The following is a 23,129-nucleotide window of genomic DNA, read 5'->3' as shown; positions in this document are numbered from 1 at the left end:
TACTGAAACATCACCAATTTGATTCCCCATCAGGGCACATGCCCAGTTTGTGGGTTCAGCTGAAGGCAACCAACCAATGTCTCTCTCTCTTTCTCCTTGTCCTTTCCTCTCTCTCTAAAATAAATAAAAATATATTTTTTAAAATGCCTAAGAGAGAAACCTTATGTACACACATGGAAGGGTGAAGGCTTCAGGGTACAGTTCTCTCTCTGGTTTGTGCTCTAAGGAAGACTCCATCATTTCTTACTTCAGATTATCACACATTTGACACTGGGATGCCATTCAACTATTCTCCCCCACCCCACCCCCTTTATGAGAAACAAATGAGTGAGCACATTACATCAACACTTAAGAAAAATCAGTCAACATTTCCTTCACAAGCAAACAATATATTTCTCCACAAAGAAAAAAAAATTACAATATTTTGAATGGCGAGAAATGTGGCTTTTCAAATTATTTAACTACACCAGGATTATATTTGCAGGCTCTCTCAGTAGCTGCAGGCTCAGGAGCTGAGTCAACTAACCTACGACTCTGTATAAAGAAAGTGTCCTCGGCCCTGAGGGAGCAGGGTTGTATATCATTTCTGACCTTCTTTACCAAGTTATTGAAACCCAGATAAGCTCCAAAGAACACTCTATCCTAGCATCGATCAATTTGAAGAGAGGAGGTAAGATATTTATTTGTGAAAAGCTAAGAGAGAGATCTATGGCAACTAAGTGCCCAGATTAAATTACAAATAAGACTTCAGTGACCATTTATTAAACATTAAAGCTAATATGGCAATGTACCCAAAATCGAGATTTTAATCTAAAATGCTGCAAGCTAATACTGAAACTAAGATACGAATTTACCTACTACATATGTAATTTTTATGTATTTTTCCATGTATACCATTTTTTAAACCACTAGGGCAACTTTTAAAACATCAGCTTGAGTTACCAATTTTATACTGGTTTTAAGAAGATATCTACTAACCACACTGATTGCCAAAGAGGAAAAAATATTAAAAGGAATCCAAATATATTTAACATTTAAAAAAATTTCTCTGAAAATGAGGAAGTAAAAAGATCCAGAAAGAAATCCCAATTTTTCCACTAGCTGGTTACAAAGCCTTCGGAGTTACTTTAAGTCATTTCTGAAGCAGGTTCCCTACTACTACCTGACTCTTGGCACCCCTTTTTCCTCCCTGGCTCCTGCCAACCCCTAAATCTCACATGCTCTCTTTTGTTTCCTCCTGGGATGCTGAGCATCATCTGAGAAACATCACAGGACCACACAGATTGGACCCCTTGGATTTCTGATTTCTGAAACGCTGTTTGGAAGTATATTTTCTCCATCCCTTCTTAGCTGCCTAAAAAATAATTCAGAGTGTTTTACTGGTATACCACACATGGGCGGGGTCTTCTGGAGAAGTCAAGAAGAAACAGTGTGTCTTGACAGGAAAATGAAGGGGATATTTAGACAATAATAAATAGTTAAATGAGAATAACTGGAATCAAAGTAAAATATATTTACAGCAAGCTAGTATACTTCTCATATTGAAAGTTGCACTAGTGTTCAGTAAACTTTTATATATTGTCCCAATTAATTTTATTCAATAAACTTTGCTTACTTTTTTGGATTGTAGCACTATAGAAAGCTCTGTAAGTTATAACAAATATAGATATGGTATTAACTGAATTAGGAGTTCTATATATCAAAATATATTTTATATATAGTAAGCAAGCTTCTGCAAATAAACTTTTAGGTTTAAATTTTATGTTCACTCAGAAAATTTCTTACTTAATAACAGATATTTTATGAACAGAATTAAGGCAGCAGTAATTTTGTGGTAATTTGCCAATATTTGCCTTGAATCAAAACGCAGACCATATTTTACCCTATCCTTTATCATATATTCTTAAAAGAAATACAGGCCTATTTTTTCTTAATATGGGAGGAAAAGAATCACTTAAAAATGAAAAGATCTCAAACATAATATTCAGAACTTGAATCACTTGCCTATTATGTGGGATAAACTCATTATTAAAAACCCTCAAGAGGTTTAAAATACAAAAAAAAAAATAGGATTACTGATAATTTGGCTTTTCATAAGGTTTGGTTGGATGTTAATAGTAATGTCTAAGTTTAAATATATAAATTGCTCATAAGAGCTATTAATCAAAATGAATCTTATACCAGGGCAACAAAACTTTCCAAATCCCCACCTGCCCCCCGCCCCCCCCCCCCCGTGCCCCCGCCCCTTGCAGGTGTTACTTTCGTCCAACTCTTTTTTTTGGTGGTGGTGGTTGTTTCACCTTGACACAACATTTGGGTAGGTACTAGGTACCCTACTGGATCTTGTTACTTTATTATTTGACTTGAGCTATCCTTTACCCCATCATTTACAAAACAGAAAAGGAAAAGCAACTGAAATGTAAAACACTCGTAACCAAGAAGGCAAATACTTGCTGAGTCCTGGATGTTTTGTGTACTATTAAATCTGTACACAAAGTTACAAGGAAAAGGAAATGGGGATGTATAGATAGACCCAGAAAAACTAAGGCCAAATTAACATTGGTTAGGTCAGTGGTTGGCAAACTGTGGCTCGCGAGCCGCCGTGGTTTGCCGCTCTGTTGATTAATGAGTTTGCCGACCACTGGGTTAGGTGTTTAATTGTCATAGGCACAGGGCAACATTATTAGAGTAGGGTAGAGCATGGAATAACAGTTTTACATAATCAAAAATTACCTTAAAATATATAATCCTTAACTAGTTTACTAGTATATACAGTTTCTCTGTAGACACTGAAGTATACACATCCTTTAAATTTAATATATAGATGCTCAATATAGCAAAGCTTTTTATGAATATATTTTTCCTCTAAGAAACATACTGTTATTGAAAAAAAGGAAAAAAATCAGAGAATTTATTTCTAGAGGTTTTTAAATTAAATTTCCACCTACTCGTTTAAAATAACAATTTTTTCAAATGTATAAATCATGTAACATTAAGCATCATTTTATAAATCACCATAATTAACAATAATTTTCTTGGCCTATGAAACTACAGAGAAAAAATTGTCTTTTAAATCAGTATTTTAATTAAGTACACTTTTCATAAAGATTTTGAGCCCATTTAATTAACCAGGTATCTTAAAAAATTATAGAGCCATATATTCTATTCTTATAATCTCCCAATCTAAACTCTAAACTAAAAAGTTATACACAAATCAAGAAATTATAATTTTTTTGTTTAAAATGCCCAACTCTACATTTTATGTTCTTTTCCTCCCAAGTAGTATTTATTATTTTTCAAACTAAAACACCAACTATTGAAGAATACTTCAGGGCCTATAGTGAAACTTAAGTTATGTGTTTGTATGTTTTAATGACAGGTGTGACTCACTTTTATAACTGGTATGATACTGAAAACCTGTGAATAAATTACTAAGGTAGTTTACTGTCATTTAAAGAAACTGCACCAGGAATACTGAGTGAAGATGCCATCTTACAATGCATATCAATATAATATTATGCATATTCAGATTCTCCGTATCATTTTTTCTTAAATTAGGACATATCAGTAATGTGCTATCTATCTTCCCAAATTCCTCCCTAAGATTGGTTGTAAGTGAAGATAATGTATGACTTAGTGGAAAAGTAAAATGTAAAAAAACAAACAAAAACAATACTTCTCAGTATGTGGCTTTTGCTCTTTTTTTTTTTATGTGACAGATTTAAATGTTTTGTTTTGTGTTTTTTTTTTTTTTTTTTTTTTTTTTTTGCATGCATTTCATAGTGACTGCACTGAGTACATGAGTTGTGAGGCCCAATTTCACACAAAGCCTTGCTGGTATTTTCAAGATTAGACCATTCAGGCTAATATGGTTCCTTCCCCCCACCCTCCAAGGAAGAATTTTACTAAATAAACCACAGATAAGTACAGTGGTAAAAGTTGTGATAGTTAATTATCCTGCCTGAACCAGTTAAGTAGTGACAAATTAATGTAAAGCTCATTGCCTGGCATACAGTAATTGCTCAATAAATGTTTAGCTCATAAGACTATTCACATTAATAATTCAATACCAATTCCTGACTTTAGCTGCTTTCTTTAAATATGGAATCTTATCCCTAAGTTCCACATCTTCAAAATCACCCCACTTACTAACATATGCTGCAAATACTGGAAAACCTTCCACCTTAAAAAATTTTAAGGAACTTTTTTGACATCTAAAAGATTAAGATGACTGATGACATATTTAGATATGGAAAAGTCAGTCTTTATCTGAAAATGTTTTAATGAAATGCTCAAACCTGCGAATGTTTTCTGAAGTGTATTGATATACTAATTTATTATTTTCATAGCATTTAGCAAATCCACAAACTGTAGCTTTTTATTATGAGGATCTGCTAGACTGACATACCTTTAAGACATGAGTCACCCTTCCACTATTGGGGAAACTGATGGAAAGATGGCTAAATGATTCAGCATGCTGCAGCAAAATGAGCTGGTCATGAATTTATAATTTCCACTTCTGTTAGGTGCCCCAGCCCTGGTGGCCTCTCTCATACTGTACTGTATATATAACACATGATACCACAATCAACAAATGTTGTTAAGAAATCCCTCAGGAAAGGAATAATGCTGTTTTCCTCTCAAGCAAGCTTCTAGAAGCAAAATTATTCATTTTTATGGGACAACAGGTTCAGTAGGCTGGAACACCCTGACAGAGTCCGTTGTAAGCTTCATCAAGCTTAGCTTATACAGATAGGACGAGAGTCAACCCTAACACTGGTGCCATTTTCTCAGCCAGTTACACATGGAAGACACTGGGGAAGGCCTGCAGCAAAGGGAAACCAGAAAATGGACAAAGGGCATCAGATGTGAAACGGGTACGGTTGTATCTGTGTCTCTCATGCCAACACCGACCTTTGCCAACAAATATCATAACAGGACAGATCTTAAGCAGGTCCAAAAGACCGAATGGCAGCTACAGAACAGATTCTGATGCAGCCTTTCTAGGAGCCGCACTACCCAAAGCAGGTGAAAGCCTTTTTCTGAGTGTCCCTATTTGCCCTTCAATAGCAAAAGATTGCCTGTTAATTGAAGAAAACATTTGTTTCAGAAATATATAGATTCCAAACTAATTTTTCCCATCAAATAACCAATATGAAAAAAAAGTTATGAATTAAATGTTTTCATCTAAAATCACACTGCCTCAAATGCTGGAAAAGCACATCCATTTTGTGACCACAGCCTCGTGTCATTCTGCCCAGCAGTTTCTGAGAATGGGACAAAGCAGTGTGCCAGGACGTGTAAAACGAAATCCCCATTATCTACGAAGTGCAATTTCCTCCTTCGGTAGTTTGAATTTATTTCAGTTTGGTGTGGTTATATACAACACACACTCATACACCCACACTCACACACAAAATCTCAGCATCGACACTGAAAAAGATGGCATTATCTAAAAACTGTTCAAAATGTATTTAAGAAACAACTAGGGTGACAAGTTTGACCTTCCCTAAATCCATCTTATTTCTGCTGTTGTTATGACTGTGCAACCCCTGATTTCCTCTAACCCGGAGAAGGAAGGGAGTATGGAGAAAGAAAGAAGAAAGAAAAAGAGGTGAAAGGTGCCTAATACAGAATGTACAATTTCTTGGTATCTTATAGCATTAATGAATATGTATATTTTCTCCACTAAGACCTTGGTGGTAAAGAGGCCGGAGTGGGGGGAGGGCGGGAATGGCTCAAAGACAAGGTTTGGGGGCTGACCCAAGGAAACAGACACCTCCAGCGTTGGAGATGTCCAGCTCTGGCCAGCCCCGCTGAGAGTTGTAAAGGCTGCAGCATTCTAGACAGCGAGCCCAGGCCGCGCCGCCGGCATCCAGGGCGCCTCTGCCATGCGCATGTCCCACTTATATAAAGAGATGCTTACAGTCCAGGTGCTTTTTCTTGGGGCCCATCACTTCATGAGTGGTGGCTTTGCAGACCGCTCTGGCCACAGCGGAGCCTGTCACGCTGTACTGAGCCGCGGCAATCCTGTCCGTGAGCGTTTGGCCCGACATCTTCTCTGGCCGCGTCTACCGCCTCCTCTTCTGCGGGAAAGTAGAGGAGATGGTCTTGCTTTAAACTACAGACCCTACCCTCGGAGCACCCAGGCCTTGCCTCCTCCAACCGCACGGCGGCTCTCTTCTCCGTCCCGCCCTGGTACCACCTCTTGGAGCCAGAAACGCGCCTGTTCCTGAAACGCGGTCTAGGGGGTCTTGAGCAAGGGTAGGTCTGTCACGCAACCCCAGCGCGGGCTCCCGTCCCAGCATCCTGCCATCATCCCCTCCAGCGTCGCCTCACCCCTTCGGCGCCCCCAATCAGCACTTTGCCTGCAACCTGATCCCCAGGTGCCAGACCGGCGTGCTTCGGGGTTATTCCCCGGGCGTTGCGCCCACCGGGTGCCCACCTCTCACCTCCCCGCCGCAGGGCTGCCACCTTGCAGCCCGCAGGCTTCGGAAAATGAATTGGATACCCAAGCCCCGGCCGCTTCCCTCCTCCTCCCGCTGCTGCAGCAATGGGCTCGTCCTCCCGCGGCCGCAGTGGAGATTATCCTAATGTTGCGCCATGTTATGCCCTCGCCTCCCTTTCCTTCCTCCGCGTCCAAAGCCTGGCCGAGGCCCTTCGCCCGGGAAGCCTCCCTTCGCCCCCAAATCCCCGCTGCATGGACCGCGCCGCTCTGCGGAGGCGCCCGACTCTCTGGGCGCCTCGCCCTTCCTGTCAGCAGGACAGCCCAGCCCCCCGCCGTCCTCAGCGCCGAGGCGCTGTCACCCGGCCACTGCCCTTCTCCGCGCCCCAGGATTATCCTTCCCGGTCCCCGTGGGCCCCGCAAGGGGGAGGGGGCCCAGCCCAGCCGCGGGTACTCACCCCGCCCCAGGAGCGGCGCCGCCCGCCGCAGGATGAGCCGAGCCTGGGCCACCGAGGGAAGCCGCGCCGGGTGGGTGTGTGCGGCCGCGCGTGGACCCGGTGCCCCGGGCACGATACCTCCAGCCCCGGCCCAGCCCCTGCTCTCAGCTCCGTGGTCCGTGCGCCCGTCGCCAGTGGCCCCAGGAGCCAGTGCCCGCCCGCCCCCTCCGCCGCCAGCGCCGCCGCGCCGCGTCTCCCCAGCTCTCCGCGCTGCGTCCCCATCCCCGCCCCCACCTCAGCTGTGGCTGCTCCGACGAGTCAGGTGACGGCGGCGGACAAACCCGGGCGAGCTCTCCGCGGAGCTCCTGGCGGCCCCCTCCCAGCTACTCACACACGCCGCCCCCTCGAGCCGGGCGCGCCGCGCGCTAGCATCCCGGGTAAGCGCGGAGAGAGAGGGAGGCAAGATGCGGGGAGGCCGACGTCCACGCAGCCTTCCACTCCCCGCCGGACGCCCAGCCCTCCCTCCGCCCGCTGGACCCGCACCCGCAAGCACTCCGCGCGCGCGCGCCGCACACACCTGCCACCGACTGCGGGATGCGCCTGGGCCGGCGGCGGTGTAGGCGCAGCCCTGCGAGTGGGTTCTGGAGTTTCTTCGGTAAAGGCCAAGGCTAGGGCGTGGTCACGCTCTGTCTGACAGATCCCAGCCTCCTATTCCCTCCTACATTTGTCTCACACGCGCCCTCCTGTCAAAGGCAGACTTAGCCCAGATGGGCAGGACGATTTAAAATGTCAGATTCTGCCAACCAACCGCACCCGTTACCTGTGCGTCCTCAACTCCTTGGAGCTCCTCTACTTGTCTCTAACAATCGGGAGCCTGGGTGGGCAGGCAATTCTAGCCATTTTGGTCTTAAATGGATATTAAGGTCAGCTGCAAGGACAAATAATTAGCAAAGCCGTCAATGGAGTCCCAGATCATATTCACAGTAATCATTTGGGTGTGTAAAGAAAACTCGTTTTGTACCATTAAAAAGTAATTTCGGCCAATTAAATATAGTGTTTGAATTGCATGCATGAATTTCTAAACAGGGATTTGGGCTCAGGAATAGTTTCACGTGTTGACATTTTCAAAAATTGTTATTTACCTTAACCTTAAAAAAAAATCTTTTTAAGTTTGTAAAGTGGAATCAAAATCAGAACTTGAGTTGTAATTTTCCTTGATATTTTTTCCTCTCTATGGGAGGCCTCTATTTGGACTGGAGGTTGTAAAATGTCTACCTATACTATCAAGGTTTTGTTGTGTTCTCTCTTTCACCTGGTACAGTGTTCAGTATTTCATAACCCTTGGGACTGACTGACTTTTAGCATTAATTAGAAGCATGATGACTAAAGGAAAGACTGCCCAAGACCAACATTGTTAGGGTTCAAATACTAGTCTTACCACATGATCTAGCAATATCACACCTAAGTATTTATCCAAGAAAAATAAAAACACATCTCCATTAAAAAATGTGTACTCAAAACTTGTAGTAGCTTTATATGATGACCCAACTGGAAGAAACCCAAATGTTATGCTGGTGTAAGGGGATAGACAAAAAGTGGTGGATCCACACAATGGAATTATACTATGCAATAACAGAGATGTGTTTTTATTTCTCTTAGGTAAATACCTAGGTGTGATATTACTTGATCATATGGGCCTTGAATGCCCATGCACACAATAAATAGTATTCAATAAATCTTCAGCAAGAATAAGCATTGACTTTATTTATTTATTGATTTGAGAGAGAGAGAAACATTGATTTGTTATTCCACTTATTTATGTATTCATTGGTTGAATGTGCCCAAACTGGGGATCAAATCCGCAACCTTGGGGTATCAGGACAACACTCTAATCTGAAGTACCTGGCCAGGGCCAAACATCGATTTCCCATATTTTTACAAAATGAAGGATCTTTAGATCTCTCTCAATGGTCTACAATAGATGTTATATACAATAGACATCCAAAACATTGGCTGAGAAAAAAACACACTATTTTTTTTCTGAGTCAAAATACATGTATGTCACTGTACAGATGTTTTCTAAGTCTCTCATTTAACTTTCATGTTTTATTCTGAGTATCAGATCTAATAGAGAAAAACCAAACCAACAATAATTAACATGTAGACTGACAATTTATATCAACACATGAGGGAAAACGTGTTTAAGCTCTTGGTTTCAGCTTATTTGTAAGACACATGAGTAAAATTAAAGAAACAAAGCAAAGGGCAATCACCTCAGGCAACAACCTGAGGTGGGGTTTGAAAATTCATATTTTCTCTAAAAACTACAATGCTTTTAAGGTAAAACTGTAGGGTGATTTCATTCCAGAGGTGCTTTTCCGTCTAAGTAGGAAAAAAAGTGAGGTGCAGAAATAACTATATTGGGATATATCCACCTCGACACGCAAATGTGACATGTCTGTCCAAACTCAAAAGCAACTGGCAACAAAAAGCAAATTTTGATATCCTGAAAGCACTTGTGTAGACATACAAAGATTGCTTCACTTTTATAAGAAGACATAGAAATCGACCATAAAACTGATGAGCATTCTAATGTAGCAAGAAAATAGTAGGTTGTACAAAGTATTGGTAAAATTGAGATTCAAACAAGTAGATCATTTTAGGGAAGTGCAACATTTTATCCAGGAAACCATTCAAGTTACTTAAGAATGAAAGTAAATGGAGAAACAGTATATTCCAAGACAGGACAAACATATTTAATAAGTTTGGTTCTGCCCAACTTTCAGGTTAGAAATTAATTGCATAGCAACTAGCATGTTTTACATGCATGATAATACTTAAAACAATTTCAATGACATTTTAATTTTTCCTCCCTGTTTTAAACCTAATGTGGCTACCTACAATACAACAAACTTTGACTTAAAAAACAACAACAATATTTAGCCTCACCGGTGTGGCTCGGTGGTTGAGTGTCTGCCTATGAACCAGGAGATCATGGTTCGATTCCCAGTCAGGGCACATGCCTGGGTTGCGGGCTGGATCTCCAGTAGGGGGTATGCTGGAGGCAGCCTATCAATGATTCTTTCTCATCGTTGATGTTTCTATCTCTCTCTCTCTCTCCCTTCCTCTCTGAAATAATAAAAAAAATTATAACAAAAATAAACACATTTTTAAAATCTCTTGTAGTTCTATGAATTAACAGGACTCTGCTGGGTAGTTCTCCTTTGAAATCTTTCATGTAGTTGCAATCAGGTGAAAGCAGGGGCTGTAGTCATTGGAAGTCTCTACTGGGCTTCCCAAGATGGCTTATTCACCCACTTGTCTGGCAGTGATGCTGGCTTTCACTGAGAGCTCAGCTAGGGTTTTGACCAGAGCACTGATACAGGGCATCTTTATGTGGCTTGGGCTCCTTATGGCAGAGTGGTCCAGGTAGTCACATTCCTTTCCTGGTGGCTGGCTTCCAAGCAGGAATATCTTAAGATGGAATATCCTGAGAAACATAGGTGGAAGTTGAGAGGTTTCTTGTGACCTAACTCCAAGGTTATAGAGCATCATTCTGTTGTAGTCTATTGACCAGAAAAAGCAAGTTACAAAAACAGTGCAGATGCAACGTGAGGAGACTATTACTGGCAGATTCTTTGGGGGACCATCTACCAGTGACACACGAAAGTAAACCCTTACGAAGATCCTATTGAGAAAAACCTGTATTTTCAGAAATATGAGCTTAAGTGATTCAATTAAGATTCATTGGGAACTAGCCCCCAAATAATTGGCAACTGATCAAAAATTTACTTGAGGATAAATTAAAATAATACGGCGAGTTATTTCCTTTGATTTGAATATCCTCTCTCACATATCAAGTAAACTCTTACTCATCCTTTAAGACCCCAGATTCAGTTGTATATGATCTGTAAATATTTCCAAAATCCTCTATTTTAGTCCTTCTTTTTATAGGTGAGGAAATTTAAGACTAGAGAGTTTAAGTGAATTTTCCTCTATCACACAGTGAGATTATGGCATAACCAGTCCTAAGTTCCAGTTGTCAAACTTCCAACCCAGTGTTCTTTTTATTGCACTCATTGCTTCTTTTTTTAATTGCTTCTGATAAAGATATGATAGTATTAGGATAGAATTTCATTTCATAATATCAACTAGCTCTTTATTTAGAAAAGTCCTTTTTAAAAATTCATGGCCTAGAAAGCATGGTAGCTTATATCTTAGGTTGTGTAATTGGACAAGCCTGGTTTAAGTCACTAGCATTGGCCCTCATTAGCTGTGTGACCTGGACAGATTCTGTAGCCTCTAAGGCTCAATTTTCTCTTCTGTAAAATGGGCATGATAATATTATGCACTTTGAAGGATTGTTATTACCATCAAATAAGATAATGGCTTATAAAGCCAATAGCAAAGTGTATGGAACACAATAAAAGCCCAATGAATGTGGGTGATAGTACTCAATAATTTTGATAGAGTAATTGATTTTGTTATTTTATTGATATAAGGTTATATTACATTCTATTTTTCTATTTTACTTTATTATTTGGAACTACAATTCAAGTATATACAGTTCTTTGATAAATATTCTACTAGTATCGTTTCTAAAGTGATAAAATAAACTAATAAACTACCTAGTTTCTGAGCTGTGAAAACCAGATAACTTCAAATATCATCATGGGTTGGACTGAGCTTCTGTGATTCCCAGAAAATTGAAGTAGAAAACATATGCATATACAAATAGTCATTGTACAGTAATGCAGTTACAAATAGCAGTCATTTCTTTTTTCAATCTAGTGATATGATATGAATTCTTGGGAGTGAGAAGATTTTTCTTTGAGAAAGGAGAGGATTAATCAGGAAAGTCTGTCTGGAGAAGGAAGTTTCCCAAATAAACTTCTAACTTAAACACATGTGAGGGCTCAGCCAGTGCGCCTCACCATCCAGTATGTAGCTCTGTAAGTTTTCCTCTTGTTGTTTTACTTTCTCCTCGATTTTTGGCTGTTGTTTGTATTTGTGTACAGCTCAGTTTGCATTCTCAGTTGCTTAGGGCGAATGACTGGGGTTCCAGTTGGTAATTCATTGCCTGAGCATGCATTTGTCTTTGTACAGCTCCAGAAACACAGCAGTGGTCTGCTATTCCTGGGAGGTCTAATATTCTCACACTCCCTCACATTGTGCAGCTGAACATACACATATACTGGTTAGTTTAAAAAGTTCTTGTGCAAAATTAATTATAGAGATGAACTATAATTTTAATTACATAATTATCAGCTATAATTATATCAGGTAACCACTGCTGTTTCTCCAATAAAGAGAACATTAAAGAGAAATGGAAAGCTTAGGGTATTTAATGCTCATTCAGTATAACCAGATGAGAATGAAATGCTGTGTTACTATGTAAACTAACTTTGTCTCAAACCAGTAAGATCTTGGACTCTTTCTAGAGCATAATGCATATAACAGTATTGAATTTCTTTTCCACTCGCTTCGAGTACTTTCCTTTGTCCAAGAACAAATGCTTCAGATATTTGGGAGTCATTTCTTAGGACAGAGCATTATTACAGTAGGTCTAGAAAATTAGAAAACTCTACATTTAAAGTGTATTCAAATATTCATATTAGCCTCATGTTAGAAAGTATAATGAAACAAAATATATATTTTTATTTTCTAAAAGTGTTAGTTTAGAGAACCAAGTTTTCCATGGAGGATCACATTTTCACTTTTAAGTAGGAAAATGATTTTTTTAAAAATAATGCCAGAGTGCCAATTTTAAGTAGGAAAATGATTTTTTTTTTAAATAATGCCAGAGTGCCAATTTTTTCCCCATGGAGAAACTAAATATTTGATTGTTTTATTGTCTTGACCTTAAAATTTTGCCTTCCTCAAACGAAAACTGGATTAATTCTGTTGTAATTAGGATTGATTTTAGATATAGTCATAAAAACAAAACTCAAGAAATTCTCATCACTCATGGGCTTGGATGCTTGTTATGTCTCTGTATCAGATGCTTCTAGATGGGCATTATCAGAGATGTGCATTTGGCTTCATGATATCTCAATTAGTGTCAGTGGTGCATCTCTTGTATCTAGATGTGGAGAGAAAGCCAATTTGTTTCCATTGTTACTAACTTCATTCTACAGCCCCCATCAAGTTTACTCAGGATTTTGCTGATAAGAAAGAACAAACATTGGCATTACAAGAAAGCCCTAAAGTTTCCATTTTGTGGGCCATGGCAACAAGTTATGAGTCAAATAAGTAAGTCAATAAACTTAGCATTTATGTAGCATTGTTTTCTAGGGATATGAAAATATTTCTCATTAATAGTATACAAAATTTGGAGATGTTCATAGTTCTGAGATAATAAATACTGTTGTTTGCATCTTTTAAGTTTTATTGGGGGCTTTAGCCCTTAGTCTGGTGCTATCCAGTGAGGGACATTGTTTGGCAGCTACATGGTTTATTGTTGGATGCTGTCCTTTGCATTTGGACATGTTATTGATTGCCATTACCACATGGTCCCTATTTGGAAGCCATAGCCCTTTCTGAACTGTGTATATCAATATTGTTGATTGATTTCCAACTATAGTAATGGTTTGTGTGGCTGCCTCTGTTTGAGACCTGCCTCAAATACAAAATCTCCTGCTTATAAACCCTTACTGGTGATTACATCTGCTTAAGTACATCATCTTTCAGGGGCTATGATCCCATAGTGGCCCACAGCTTTGCAACTCACTCCAGGGGTCCTCAAACTTTTTAAACAGGGGGCCAGTTCACTGTCCCTCAGACCATTGGAGGGCCGGACTATAGTTTTTTTTTAAAAAAACTATGAACAAATTCCTATGTGCACTGCGGGCCTGGGACGAGTCAGCTGCTAAGCAGGACAGGCAGCAGCACCCGGCGGGCCAGATAAATGTCCTCGGCGGGCCGCATGTGGCCCCCGGGCCATAGTTTGAGGACCCCTGCACTAGGCATTTGTAAGTCCTTAAAATACCTTTTGTACTTTTTGTAGTTGCAGTTGTCTGAGCTTCAGCTGGCTATCATGGAGGCATTTCCATGTCCTCATCCTCATCCTTCACTTCATTCAGCTGTGTGTAGCAGAAATTTTAACCACAGAGTTCTGGCCACCGTCAAGGAACTCTCTGCTAGAGTCTCTGGTGCCACTTTGTGCCCCACAGTGACCATCTCAAAGGCTGGATGTGACATTTATGATAGGTTTACCAGTAAGTGTCACTGTCATCTGGAAGTTTACACACATGTCTGGAGCTTGGTACTGATTCTAAACTTTGTCAGTTTCTCCTTGACCTCCTCAATTTAGGAAACCAAAGTACCTATCGTCAAGCAGTGCATTGTCTTCCAGGCCCATACACAGATGAAAGGTCCTGATGGTGTAGGGCTGCTTTACAGAGGCATAAGTGAAATCAGGTCAATAGAGATGTGCTCATTCCATGGTGAGCAAATGTCTTCCTACATGGAAACTTCAAGAAGGGTAGTCATTAGCAGAATTATTTGAGAAATAAAATAACATGAGTTACTTTCATAATTCTGAAAGATAACCTTGGGCTAATGGAATGATTTTCTTACATGTGTGGAAGAATATCTGTGTCTATTTTAATTAACTATGAGCAAGTTTATGTAGAATAGATTGCTTTAACTGTTACTAAACACATACATTCTGGTGCTTTATTTAGGCTGGGTCAGCAACAGAAGCTTGAAAAAATAAAGGAGTTATGGGCTTTAGCCCATCTCTAGGGATTAAGGCACAGGTGCCTAAGTCCATTTGCTCATACGGTGTGAGCTGAGGACCAGGCAGGCAGTACTTGGTTATCCAGGTGAGTGAGCCATAAGGAAGCAGAGTCCAGGGCCAGGGACAGCACTCCAGCAATGGTAGGAGTGCTGGTAAGAAAGAAAATGAAGAACAGGAATTAAAAATCATTCTTAAATACTACCTGGCTTGGTCCAGACTTGGAGTAATACCATTTTGTAAATGTGAGTAAAGTAGCCCCATTCCTAATTATGAGTGCAGCGACGAGAGATTAAACTCAGAACACTGCCCTGTTTTAGTCACATTATCTTTTACTCTAGTTTCATGTGTAAGTTGTCTTTAAGTAGTTTAGAGTAGACTATTAATAATATTCAAACATATTTTCTCACAGTGCTAAACATATCATCAAAATAATTACTTTTTGGTATTTCTATTTGGTTTAATATACATATGTGTTTAATGCAAATATTTTCTCTTGTAATCTCATCTTCTTGCTTTCACCCTTACTTACAGGTAAAATAACATTTAAAACTGGAGCTAATTGAATGTTTTCTTTTTATAAAAATCAAATGTGTCTTCCTCCATTGACTTAAGCCTTCTCTCTTTTTTACAGATAAATTAATTTCCTGCCTATGTAATTGTCCCATTTTATCTCTTAAAATATGTGTCTCCCCTCAATACAGATAAACAAATGTTTGATGACTGAGCTAATGAATAAAAGGACCAATATCTCACACAGTACTTAATACATAGTAGATGCTCAATAAATGAGTTTAATGAATGGATGAATGGGAAATCATTGGCAATAGGAGTTAATTTCTCTGAAAAAAATTAATTTATAAAATAAAACAGGAGACACTTAAGGTCCTTTTGAAGACCTATGAGGTCAGATAAACAGAAATTAAAAGAAGACTGCCTGGCACTCTTTACAAGTCAACTGGCTTTTCTCCAAGGAATTCTAGACATTGTCACAAGCTACAACTTGCCAACTGTGTATTAGTCCTTAAAACACCTTCAAGTAAGGCTACAATCTCTCAAGAGTAGGTTTAGAGGGTTAGTCACTGCTGTGTTGTGAAAATACTATAATTTTGTTAGCACAGCAGTACATGTTGATAGGTACATGTAGCAACATTGTAAAATAGCTAAGCTGTCACTGTGACTCATGATTCCTGACCAACTTTCATCATCTTTTCTTCCTAAAATTTTTTTAAAATATATTTTATTGATATTTTACAGAGAGGAAGGGAGAGGGATAGAGAGCTAGAAACATCGATGAGAGAGAAACATCGATCAGCTGCCTCCTGCACACCTCCCACTGGGGATGTGCCCGCAACCAAGGTACATGCCCTTGACCGGAATCGAACCCGGGACCCTTCAGTCCGCAGGCCGACGCTCTATCCACTGAGCCAAACCGGTTTCGGCTTCTTCCTAAAATTTGTTCAATGTTTTCTTAGCAACTAAATTCTATTTATATGTTATATTTTATCAACTAAAAACATTTTTCCTTAAACTTTAATGAGTAGATGATGTATTTCTGCTGTAGCAGCAGTTTTCATACTCAAGAATTAAATCACAGTACATGCTTTGCCTAGGGTTCCCCATAGTTAGGAAATAGTTATTTTAAACTAAGTGTGTTGAATCATAAATATTGATACGTATACCATCTTACAAGATATCAAATAATAATGTGATGTTATAAGAATTACACAAATTTTGTTGAGAACCCATATCCCAAGCACTTTCCAGGAAAAAAAAAATCCTTGCCTCAGTGGAACTTACATTCTAGCAAGAGAATACAGGCAATAAATTAATAAATTCATTATCTAAAATGTTAGATAGTGACAAGTACTATAGAAAAAAAAAGTATAGAAGGCTAGTATGGGAGGAGTGACATTGTAATCTTAGGTAGGATGGTCAAATATATGGGGTGGTTTGTGGAGGAGGGACATTTGAATAAAGACCTAAAGAACACGAATGAGCCACTGTTGCAGATGATACATTGATCATCACTCTTGCAAATTTTCTTTAGAACAGCCCTCATGTGTATGGATGATGTCATTCTCCTGCCTAAAACATCAATGACTCCCTATTGCTTTAGCATAATGTGCAATGTCCTTAATTTGTTCTATGACAACCTCTGTGATCTCACCCCTGGCTCATCCTCCAGTCCCCTGCCTCTTGCTTTTCCTGCTTCATCCATCTAGTTTTAGTTCAGCTCTCTCTTCAGTGCCAATGGCTTTTCCACTTTTTGGTCTTCCACAAGCATTTCTCTCTGCCTGTAGCTGACCACCCTCACCTGCTAAAGTAATCCCTGTTCTTAGATTCTCATTGCACACCATATTTGCCTTCCTAGTCCTTATTGCAATCATAAGTAAATAATCATTCTATAATTATTTGTTTAATTTCTATTTTTCCTCATAGACTTAAGTAAATTGATGATAGGTATGCCCTGTTCATTGCTATATTGCCAGAGCCTGACACATGGTAAATGCTCAGTATTTGTTGAATGAATAAAGCATGCCTGAAATGGTGGGATTTATGTTGGGCTAGGGAGAGAGAATGTACCAGGTTAGGACAGTAAAATAATAATGAAAAGTTTTGTTTTCTTGAATGAACTTAATATACTATATTTTAAAAAATCTTTATTCTTGAAAGTATTACATAGGTATTCCTTTCCCCCCCATTAACTTCTTCCAGCCCAATTCTATCCCCCAACCCTCAGGCCCTCACCACCCCATTGTCTGTGTCCACATATGCATGCAAGTTCATTGGTTGATCTCTTCCCACTAAATGGCCTAAATGGAAGGAAAATTAAGAGCTTCAGGCAACTCTTTTAGGGTATATTCTTCTTATGGATCCATATGTAGCTAGCAATGAGTCTCCTTAGACAATGATTAGAGACTAGGAAGTGTAGCAATTATTTTTCTTCTCCAAACATTCCAGTTCCCCACCTTCCCCTCTTGGCCCTCTTGAAGTTGGGTGTGGCCATGTGACCTTCTTTGACTCATGAACTGAGTGGGTAAAGATAGGTCACTCTGGCAAGAAGCTTTAGAGTCACCACACAATTGGCTACCTTTCTCTTTCTGTTTGCCTCGCAGTGCTTCAGGTAGCAGCTCCTCTGAAACTTGGGTGATTTGTTTTCACAGAATTATCTAGCCTGTCCCGACTGACACATAAGTAGGTTTTGGGGCTCAGTTGTACAAAAAAAAAAAAAAAAAAAAAAAAAATCAAGTACCAGTACTGAGATGAAGAACTGAACTCATCATTTCTCCTCCTAAACTGGTGTCTCCACAAGACCACTGACCCAAAGGAAACCAGTGGTCCAAAGCAGAGCAGCTGACTAATTTCTGGATTCCTTCCCTTCCCTTGCTCCCCACAGGCAACCTACCAGTTCCCTGATGAATGCCTACTGAATACTTTCCCTTATTCACACATTTCACTTTCCATCCATTTCTATCTCAGGCCTTTACCATTTCTCTCCTGGACAGCCTCTCAACTCATATCCCTGTTGCCACTTTTTCTCCTCTCTCATTTATCTTCTGTGTGGTCGCTACAGTGTTTTTTTCTAAAAGAGAGCCCTCTGATCACATTCTTCTTCTGTTTAAAATTCTGCAGGGAAATTTTCATTAACTTTAGGATAAAGCCCAAATCTTCAACAGAATCTATTGAAGCAAGACATTTGAGACCCTCAGCCCCTGCCCCGGTCCCTTCACAAGGTCACTTGGATGCCCATCCTCCATATGCCCACAATGTCTTACACATACTCCTGCATTCGTGCTTTTTACAATATATTGCCCTCTCACAGCAACCCCTTCCCAGCTCTGGGGCTGCATTACATTGGGCCACAAGGATTGTAGTGGCTCTGCAGGGTGGCACCTCCCCAGCCCTGCACGTCGTTTTTACTCACAGACAAGCGAGTGAGCAGAAGAGATGATGTACCATGCTGGCAATGGAAACAGCCAGGCACATATTTCTGCTCTCTGATTTATTTTCTTTTTCTCTTAATAAGAGAAAAGATTTGTATATTCTAGTTATATTGAACATAAGTCAGTCTTGAAATGTTCTTCATTGATATGTATGTTTCCTATAGTGAATAACAAATCCTTTTCCCTAGCCTGTTTATCATTGGACATTGCCTTCTTCTTGGGATTTATTGCTATGGGAACCTGAACAAAATAAAAATTTAAGTGTATCTTCATTACATTTAGTGTATCTCCATCACATTTAAGTCCTATCTATATATGCAAAAGGCTAGATTCTCCTGTGGGTGGTGACCAGGATGGTTTTCACCGAAACCATGTGGTAGAAGCCATAATACATATTCAGGCCACTTTCCTCAGAAGTGTGCTTGCTGAAACTACCAGCATTAATAGGATTTTGATAATTTATGAATTCTTACAGCCCATCAGGAACATAAGGCTGACTTTATCTTATTTGAAGCAATTTGATGTGCAGAGGGCACAATGCTCTCTTTAGAAATAGCAGAGAGTGTTAGCGTGGAGAAGAATGTGTAAGAAAAACCTTTTTAATGGTAAGAAACTTACAAGAATGGAATGGCAATCTCTTAGTGAAACCTCAGAGAAAAATATCAAGAATTTAGGTAGAACTGAAAGCACCATGTGGAAAACTGTTTTTCTTTTTAGTGAAGCATTTGTTAGATATATTTTAACAAGTAAAACTGAGAACTCAAAATGGGTCATCTGAGTGACTAAAAGTCTCAAACTCTGTATTTTAAAACATTATAAAGACTAGGTTATATGTGACTAGGCGATACACCTCTCTTCTCTAGCTTGGGGTCACATTTATTTTTACTATTCAAGCCATAAACATAGGTGACTCCTACTTGCCCTGGCTGTTTAAAACTGCAGTCTTTTTCCTAGGATTCCTCTCATCAGATATTCCTGGGAATTGGTAGGGAATGCTTCCCCATCTCTCTAACCCATCCTGGCAGCCACTTTAGAAGGGAGGAGGGGATGGGGAAAGAGAGAGAGACATCAACATAAGACACATTGATTGGTTGCTTCCCACTTGCACCCAACCAGGACCAGGGATCGAACCTACAACCAAGGTACATATCCTTGATGGGGAATTGAACCCAAGACTCTTTATTGCACGGCCGACACTCTTAACCACTGAGCAAACCAGCCAGGGCATCCTATTGCAATTTTCTGTAAGACTTGTACCTGTGCATGCTACACTGATTTGCTCCAACTATAGACACATGTTTTCTCATATCCCTTCGAAGTCCCTTTGAGGTGAAGGATAGTGTGGCTTAGCAAGGCTTTACTAAATTTTTGGAAAATAATATCTGATGTCCAAGTGATTTACCCTGGACATTGAACCCAGTGTCAGGGTTGTAGCGCAGCCCCCTATAGATTCCTGTGTGTCTGGAAGCCAGTTCACGACTCCAGTTAAGACCAAATCTCCATGTTTCTTCACTTCAGGGCTCCACTTCTTTAGTTCCATATAGCAGAGAAGATTTCCCTCCTTCCCCAAGACCCAGGCCCACCCATTCTTGCCCCTGCTGGATTCACATTGGAAACTCCCATTCCTTTAGCAGAAGACTCAGAGGATGGGCTGAAAATCAAGACTCAGATAATACAATCACAGCAGTTGACACTGTATTTCCAAAATTTTGTGTAATTCAATCTTGATATGTGAAGGCCACTAACATTTGGTGTAAATCTATACTTTTTGAAAACAGTTCTCTAACTGCAAAGGCACAGTTTGCCCAAACAATGCAACTGCTGGCATTACCTAACCGAACAAGGATTGTTCTGCAGCAGCTACACTCAGATTTACGTGACTTCACAGTTCTTTCTAGAAACAATGGTAGGTAATTTTATGGAACTATAAATTCCATCCTGGTGTATTTCCCAAAACAAACGGAATTTGTTACAAAACTTAATTGATATTTCTGACCCTAGAAAATGAAATTTTCAGCAACTTCAACTGGCAGTTCCTTTTCTTAAAAAAAAAAAAAACACACACACAAAAGAAATTAATAAAAGTAATCCTTAGGTTCCTTCCCCAGGCACCACACACTAAGTTGTAGTTAATGTCCACCATGAATTCAGGTTAACACAGGGAAACAGAAGTCTTTTAAAAAGAAAAAGCTTAGAGAAATAGATTGACATTTCTAAATGTGTATTTATTTTTCTTTTTGTGATGACAAGTTCTAGGGTAGGCCTTCCTTTCTATTTTCAGAACAGTATTTGAATTCTCTAATAGCCAAATTACTTATGTCCTTAACTTAGAGCTTATTTTCCCCTCTGAGGATTTTTCTGGTTCCTTCATTTGAGAGATATTCTTTGGTCTTTTTATTTTGTTGGAGACTCTATATTTATTTATATGAATTAGACAAACTAGCTATCTTTCCCAATCTTAAAAAAGTGGCCTCGCCCTAGCTGGTTTGGCTCGGTGGATAGAGCGTTGGCCTGCGGACTGCGGGTACATCCCCAGTAGTGGGTGTGCAGAAGGCAGCTGATCAATGTTTCTCTCTCATCGATGTTTCTAACTCTCTATCCCTCTCCCTCCCTTCCTCTCTGTAAAAAAAAAAAAATCAATAAAATATATTTTTTTAAAAAGTGGCCTTATGTATAGGTGGCCTCTGCATAGGCTATGTGTGTTGGGTAATTTTGGCAAGCCGGTAGGAGCTGAGCCTTTGCCTAAGGTGTGAGGGGCACTGGCCTACCAAGCTGGAGTGGCTCTGGGTGTTGCTTCTGCTTGCTCCCCTTCTTTGGGTGAAAATGGGCTTACAGGATGTATCCAGGAATGCGCTGCAGCAACCTTGCAGGTAGGCCAAAGCATCTGGATCGAGGCCCTGCCCATGCTATAGAGGTAGAGGGGGACATAAACAATGGGGCCCCTCTGACCCTGGAGAATTCCTGTCGTCCACAAGAGTTCGCCAAGAGCTCCTTGGATTCTCCAGTCTTCTCTATATAGTCTCGCTCTGCTTTGTTGTACCAAAAGTGGTCTTGAAAGAAGCAACCTCTCTGTAGACTTTATGTCCTGGGTAGTTTGGGGAAGCTCCTTGGAGCCTGACAGGCCCTTATGGCTCCTGGGGCACTGGCCTGCTCTCACCAGGAGGGCCAGGTGGGTTTGGTGACACCCTATGTTCCTGCTTGCACCTTTTGTTTGTGGGCAAAAGGCTCCAGGCAATGTAGCTGGAAAAGTCCTAAGGTGATCTTGCTGGTAGGCTAAAGCACTTAAATAGAACTCCTGCCCAACTATGGAAGTGGAGGGCATGGAAACAATGGCGCTCACTGCCTCCTCAAGCCAGAGAGTTCCTGCAGCTCTCAGAGGGCTCCCCGGCTTCCCAGCCTTTTCTGTTCAGTCTCTTTCTCTTGTTTATTTTTCAGCTGATGTTTATTCGGCCCTCAGTTCCCAAATACTTTTCTTGACATCCTGTTATGTGCCAGACTCTATCCTAGATGTCACCTGTGTAGTGAGCAAATAGAATCCGATCCTCCCTTGTGGCATGAGCAGCTTCGCTGGAGCTTGTGAACCAACATTTACTTGGAAGTTTCTGTGCAGTGTTAAGTTATTGGAGTGAATCTTACCAATCACTAGGCATGCCGTATAACAGGACAGATTATAAAGTAATACTCCAAATCTTCATAATGAAACAAATGAGAAATGTTTATTTGATTAAATGTCATATGTCATTTCTCAAACCTTGCAAAATATCCTACTTATGAGCAGCTGATGACCCTCAGGATTCAATAAGCAATCTTAATAAAAAGTACACTGCACAAAATATATTTTTATAGTTTTTAATCAGAAGGTTGTGTAGGAGGCAATGAATTCTATATCCAAAATTATCAAATAGATAGAGCTCTTACAACTGAAAAGCCATCTATTTTAGAATAAACAATTCATCCATCTTGAAAGGCACCCTAAGTGGATTTCATAGTAGCATAAAATAATATACATTTGTTATTCTAATCTGAAGAACATAGTCACTTGAGGTAACTTGTTCTTGAATAAGCAATAAGGTCAGTGGTGTAAAAAAGAGGAGTAACAGAGAATGAGAAACAGAGAGAGGCCCAATGTACAGCTTTAGATATATAGGGTGTCCCCAAAAAATATATACACAAACTTTGAATAATTATAAAGGCAGTGTTTTTAAAAATATATTTTCTTTTCAAAATTTAGCAATCAGCTGTTAAAGTGTGCATATATTTTTGGGGGGACACCCTGTATATTTATATATCCAACACCTGCTACTGAGAAATTCTGAAGATCTCATTCCATGGATGCTATACTTAAAAGGAACCATTTTATCACATGTGCATTTGAATTGTTGGTGCATTAGATAATATTCTTTTGTCCACTTGCTTTGTACACTCCAAGATTCCTGAGACTGTAAAGTGTCACTAATTATGGTGTATGACCACGCGGTTATTCTGTTAGCACACAGCAAAGGGCAAATTTGTTTTATTCAGTTATTTGCATTGCCACAGGGCAAAATTTACTCATCACTGCA

The 23,129-nt window shown here is 40.0% G+C and overlaps 2 protein-coding genes across 10 annotated transcripts in view; one reads left to right on the top strand and one right to left on the bottom strand.

Annotated features, from left to right (window-relative positions):
* The window catches only part of SNAP91 (synaptosome associated protein 91), a 138,014-nt gene extending 130,462 nt beyond the window's left edge, over positions 1 to 7,552 (bottom strand). For 4 of the 9 annotated variants that reach the window (XM_080664910.1, XM_080664916.1, XM_080664917.1 and 1 more), the window contains exons 1-2: positions 6,904 to 7,156; positions 5,927 to 6,086 (exon numbers count right to left, since the gene is read on the bottom strand). In XM_080664910.1, coding sequence (XP_080521036.1) covers positions 5,927 to 6,056 — 130 coding nt within the window. In that variant the 5' untranslated portion in view covers positions 6,057 to 6,086; positions 6,904 to 7,156. Of the gene's footprint in view, positions 1 to 5,926; positions 6,087 to 6,452; positions 6,571 to 6,903; positions 7,157 to 7,176; positions 7,398 to 7,459 lie in introns of those variants that run through there. The other 5 variants (XM_080664913.1, XM_080664911.1, XM_080664914.1 and 2 more) reach the window with 5 other exon arrangements.
* The window catches only part of LOC308246547 (cytochrome b5 reductase 4), a 185,846-nt gene continuing 168,914 nt past the window's right edge, over positions 6,198 to 23,129 (top strand). Inside the window, exon 1 of the mRNA XM_080664927.1 lies at positions 6,198 to 6,264. The gene's annotated coding sequence lies outside the window, so the exon portion shown is untranslated. The remainder of the gene's footprint in view (positions 6,265 to 23,129) is intronic.

Source organism: Plecotus auritus (assembly GCF_963455305.1).
Source record: "Plecotus auritus genome assembly, chromosome: 4".
NCBI classification, from domain to species: Eukaryota; Metazoa; Chordata; class Mammalia; order Chiroptera; family Vespertilionidae; genus Plecotus; species Plecotus auritus.
Note: the sequence above shows the minus strand (reverse complement) of the source record. Positions and strands in the feature narration are given on the sequence as shown.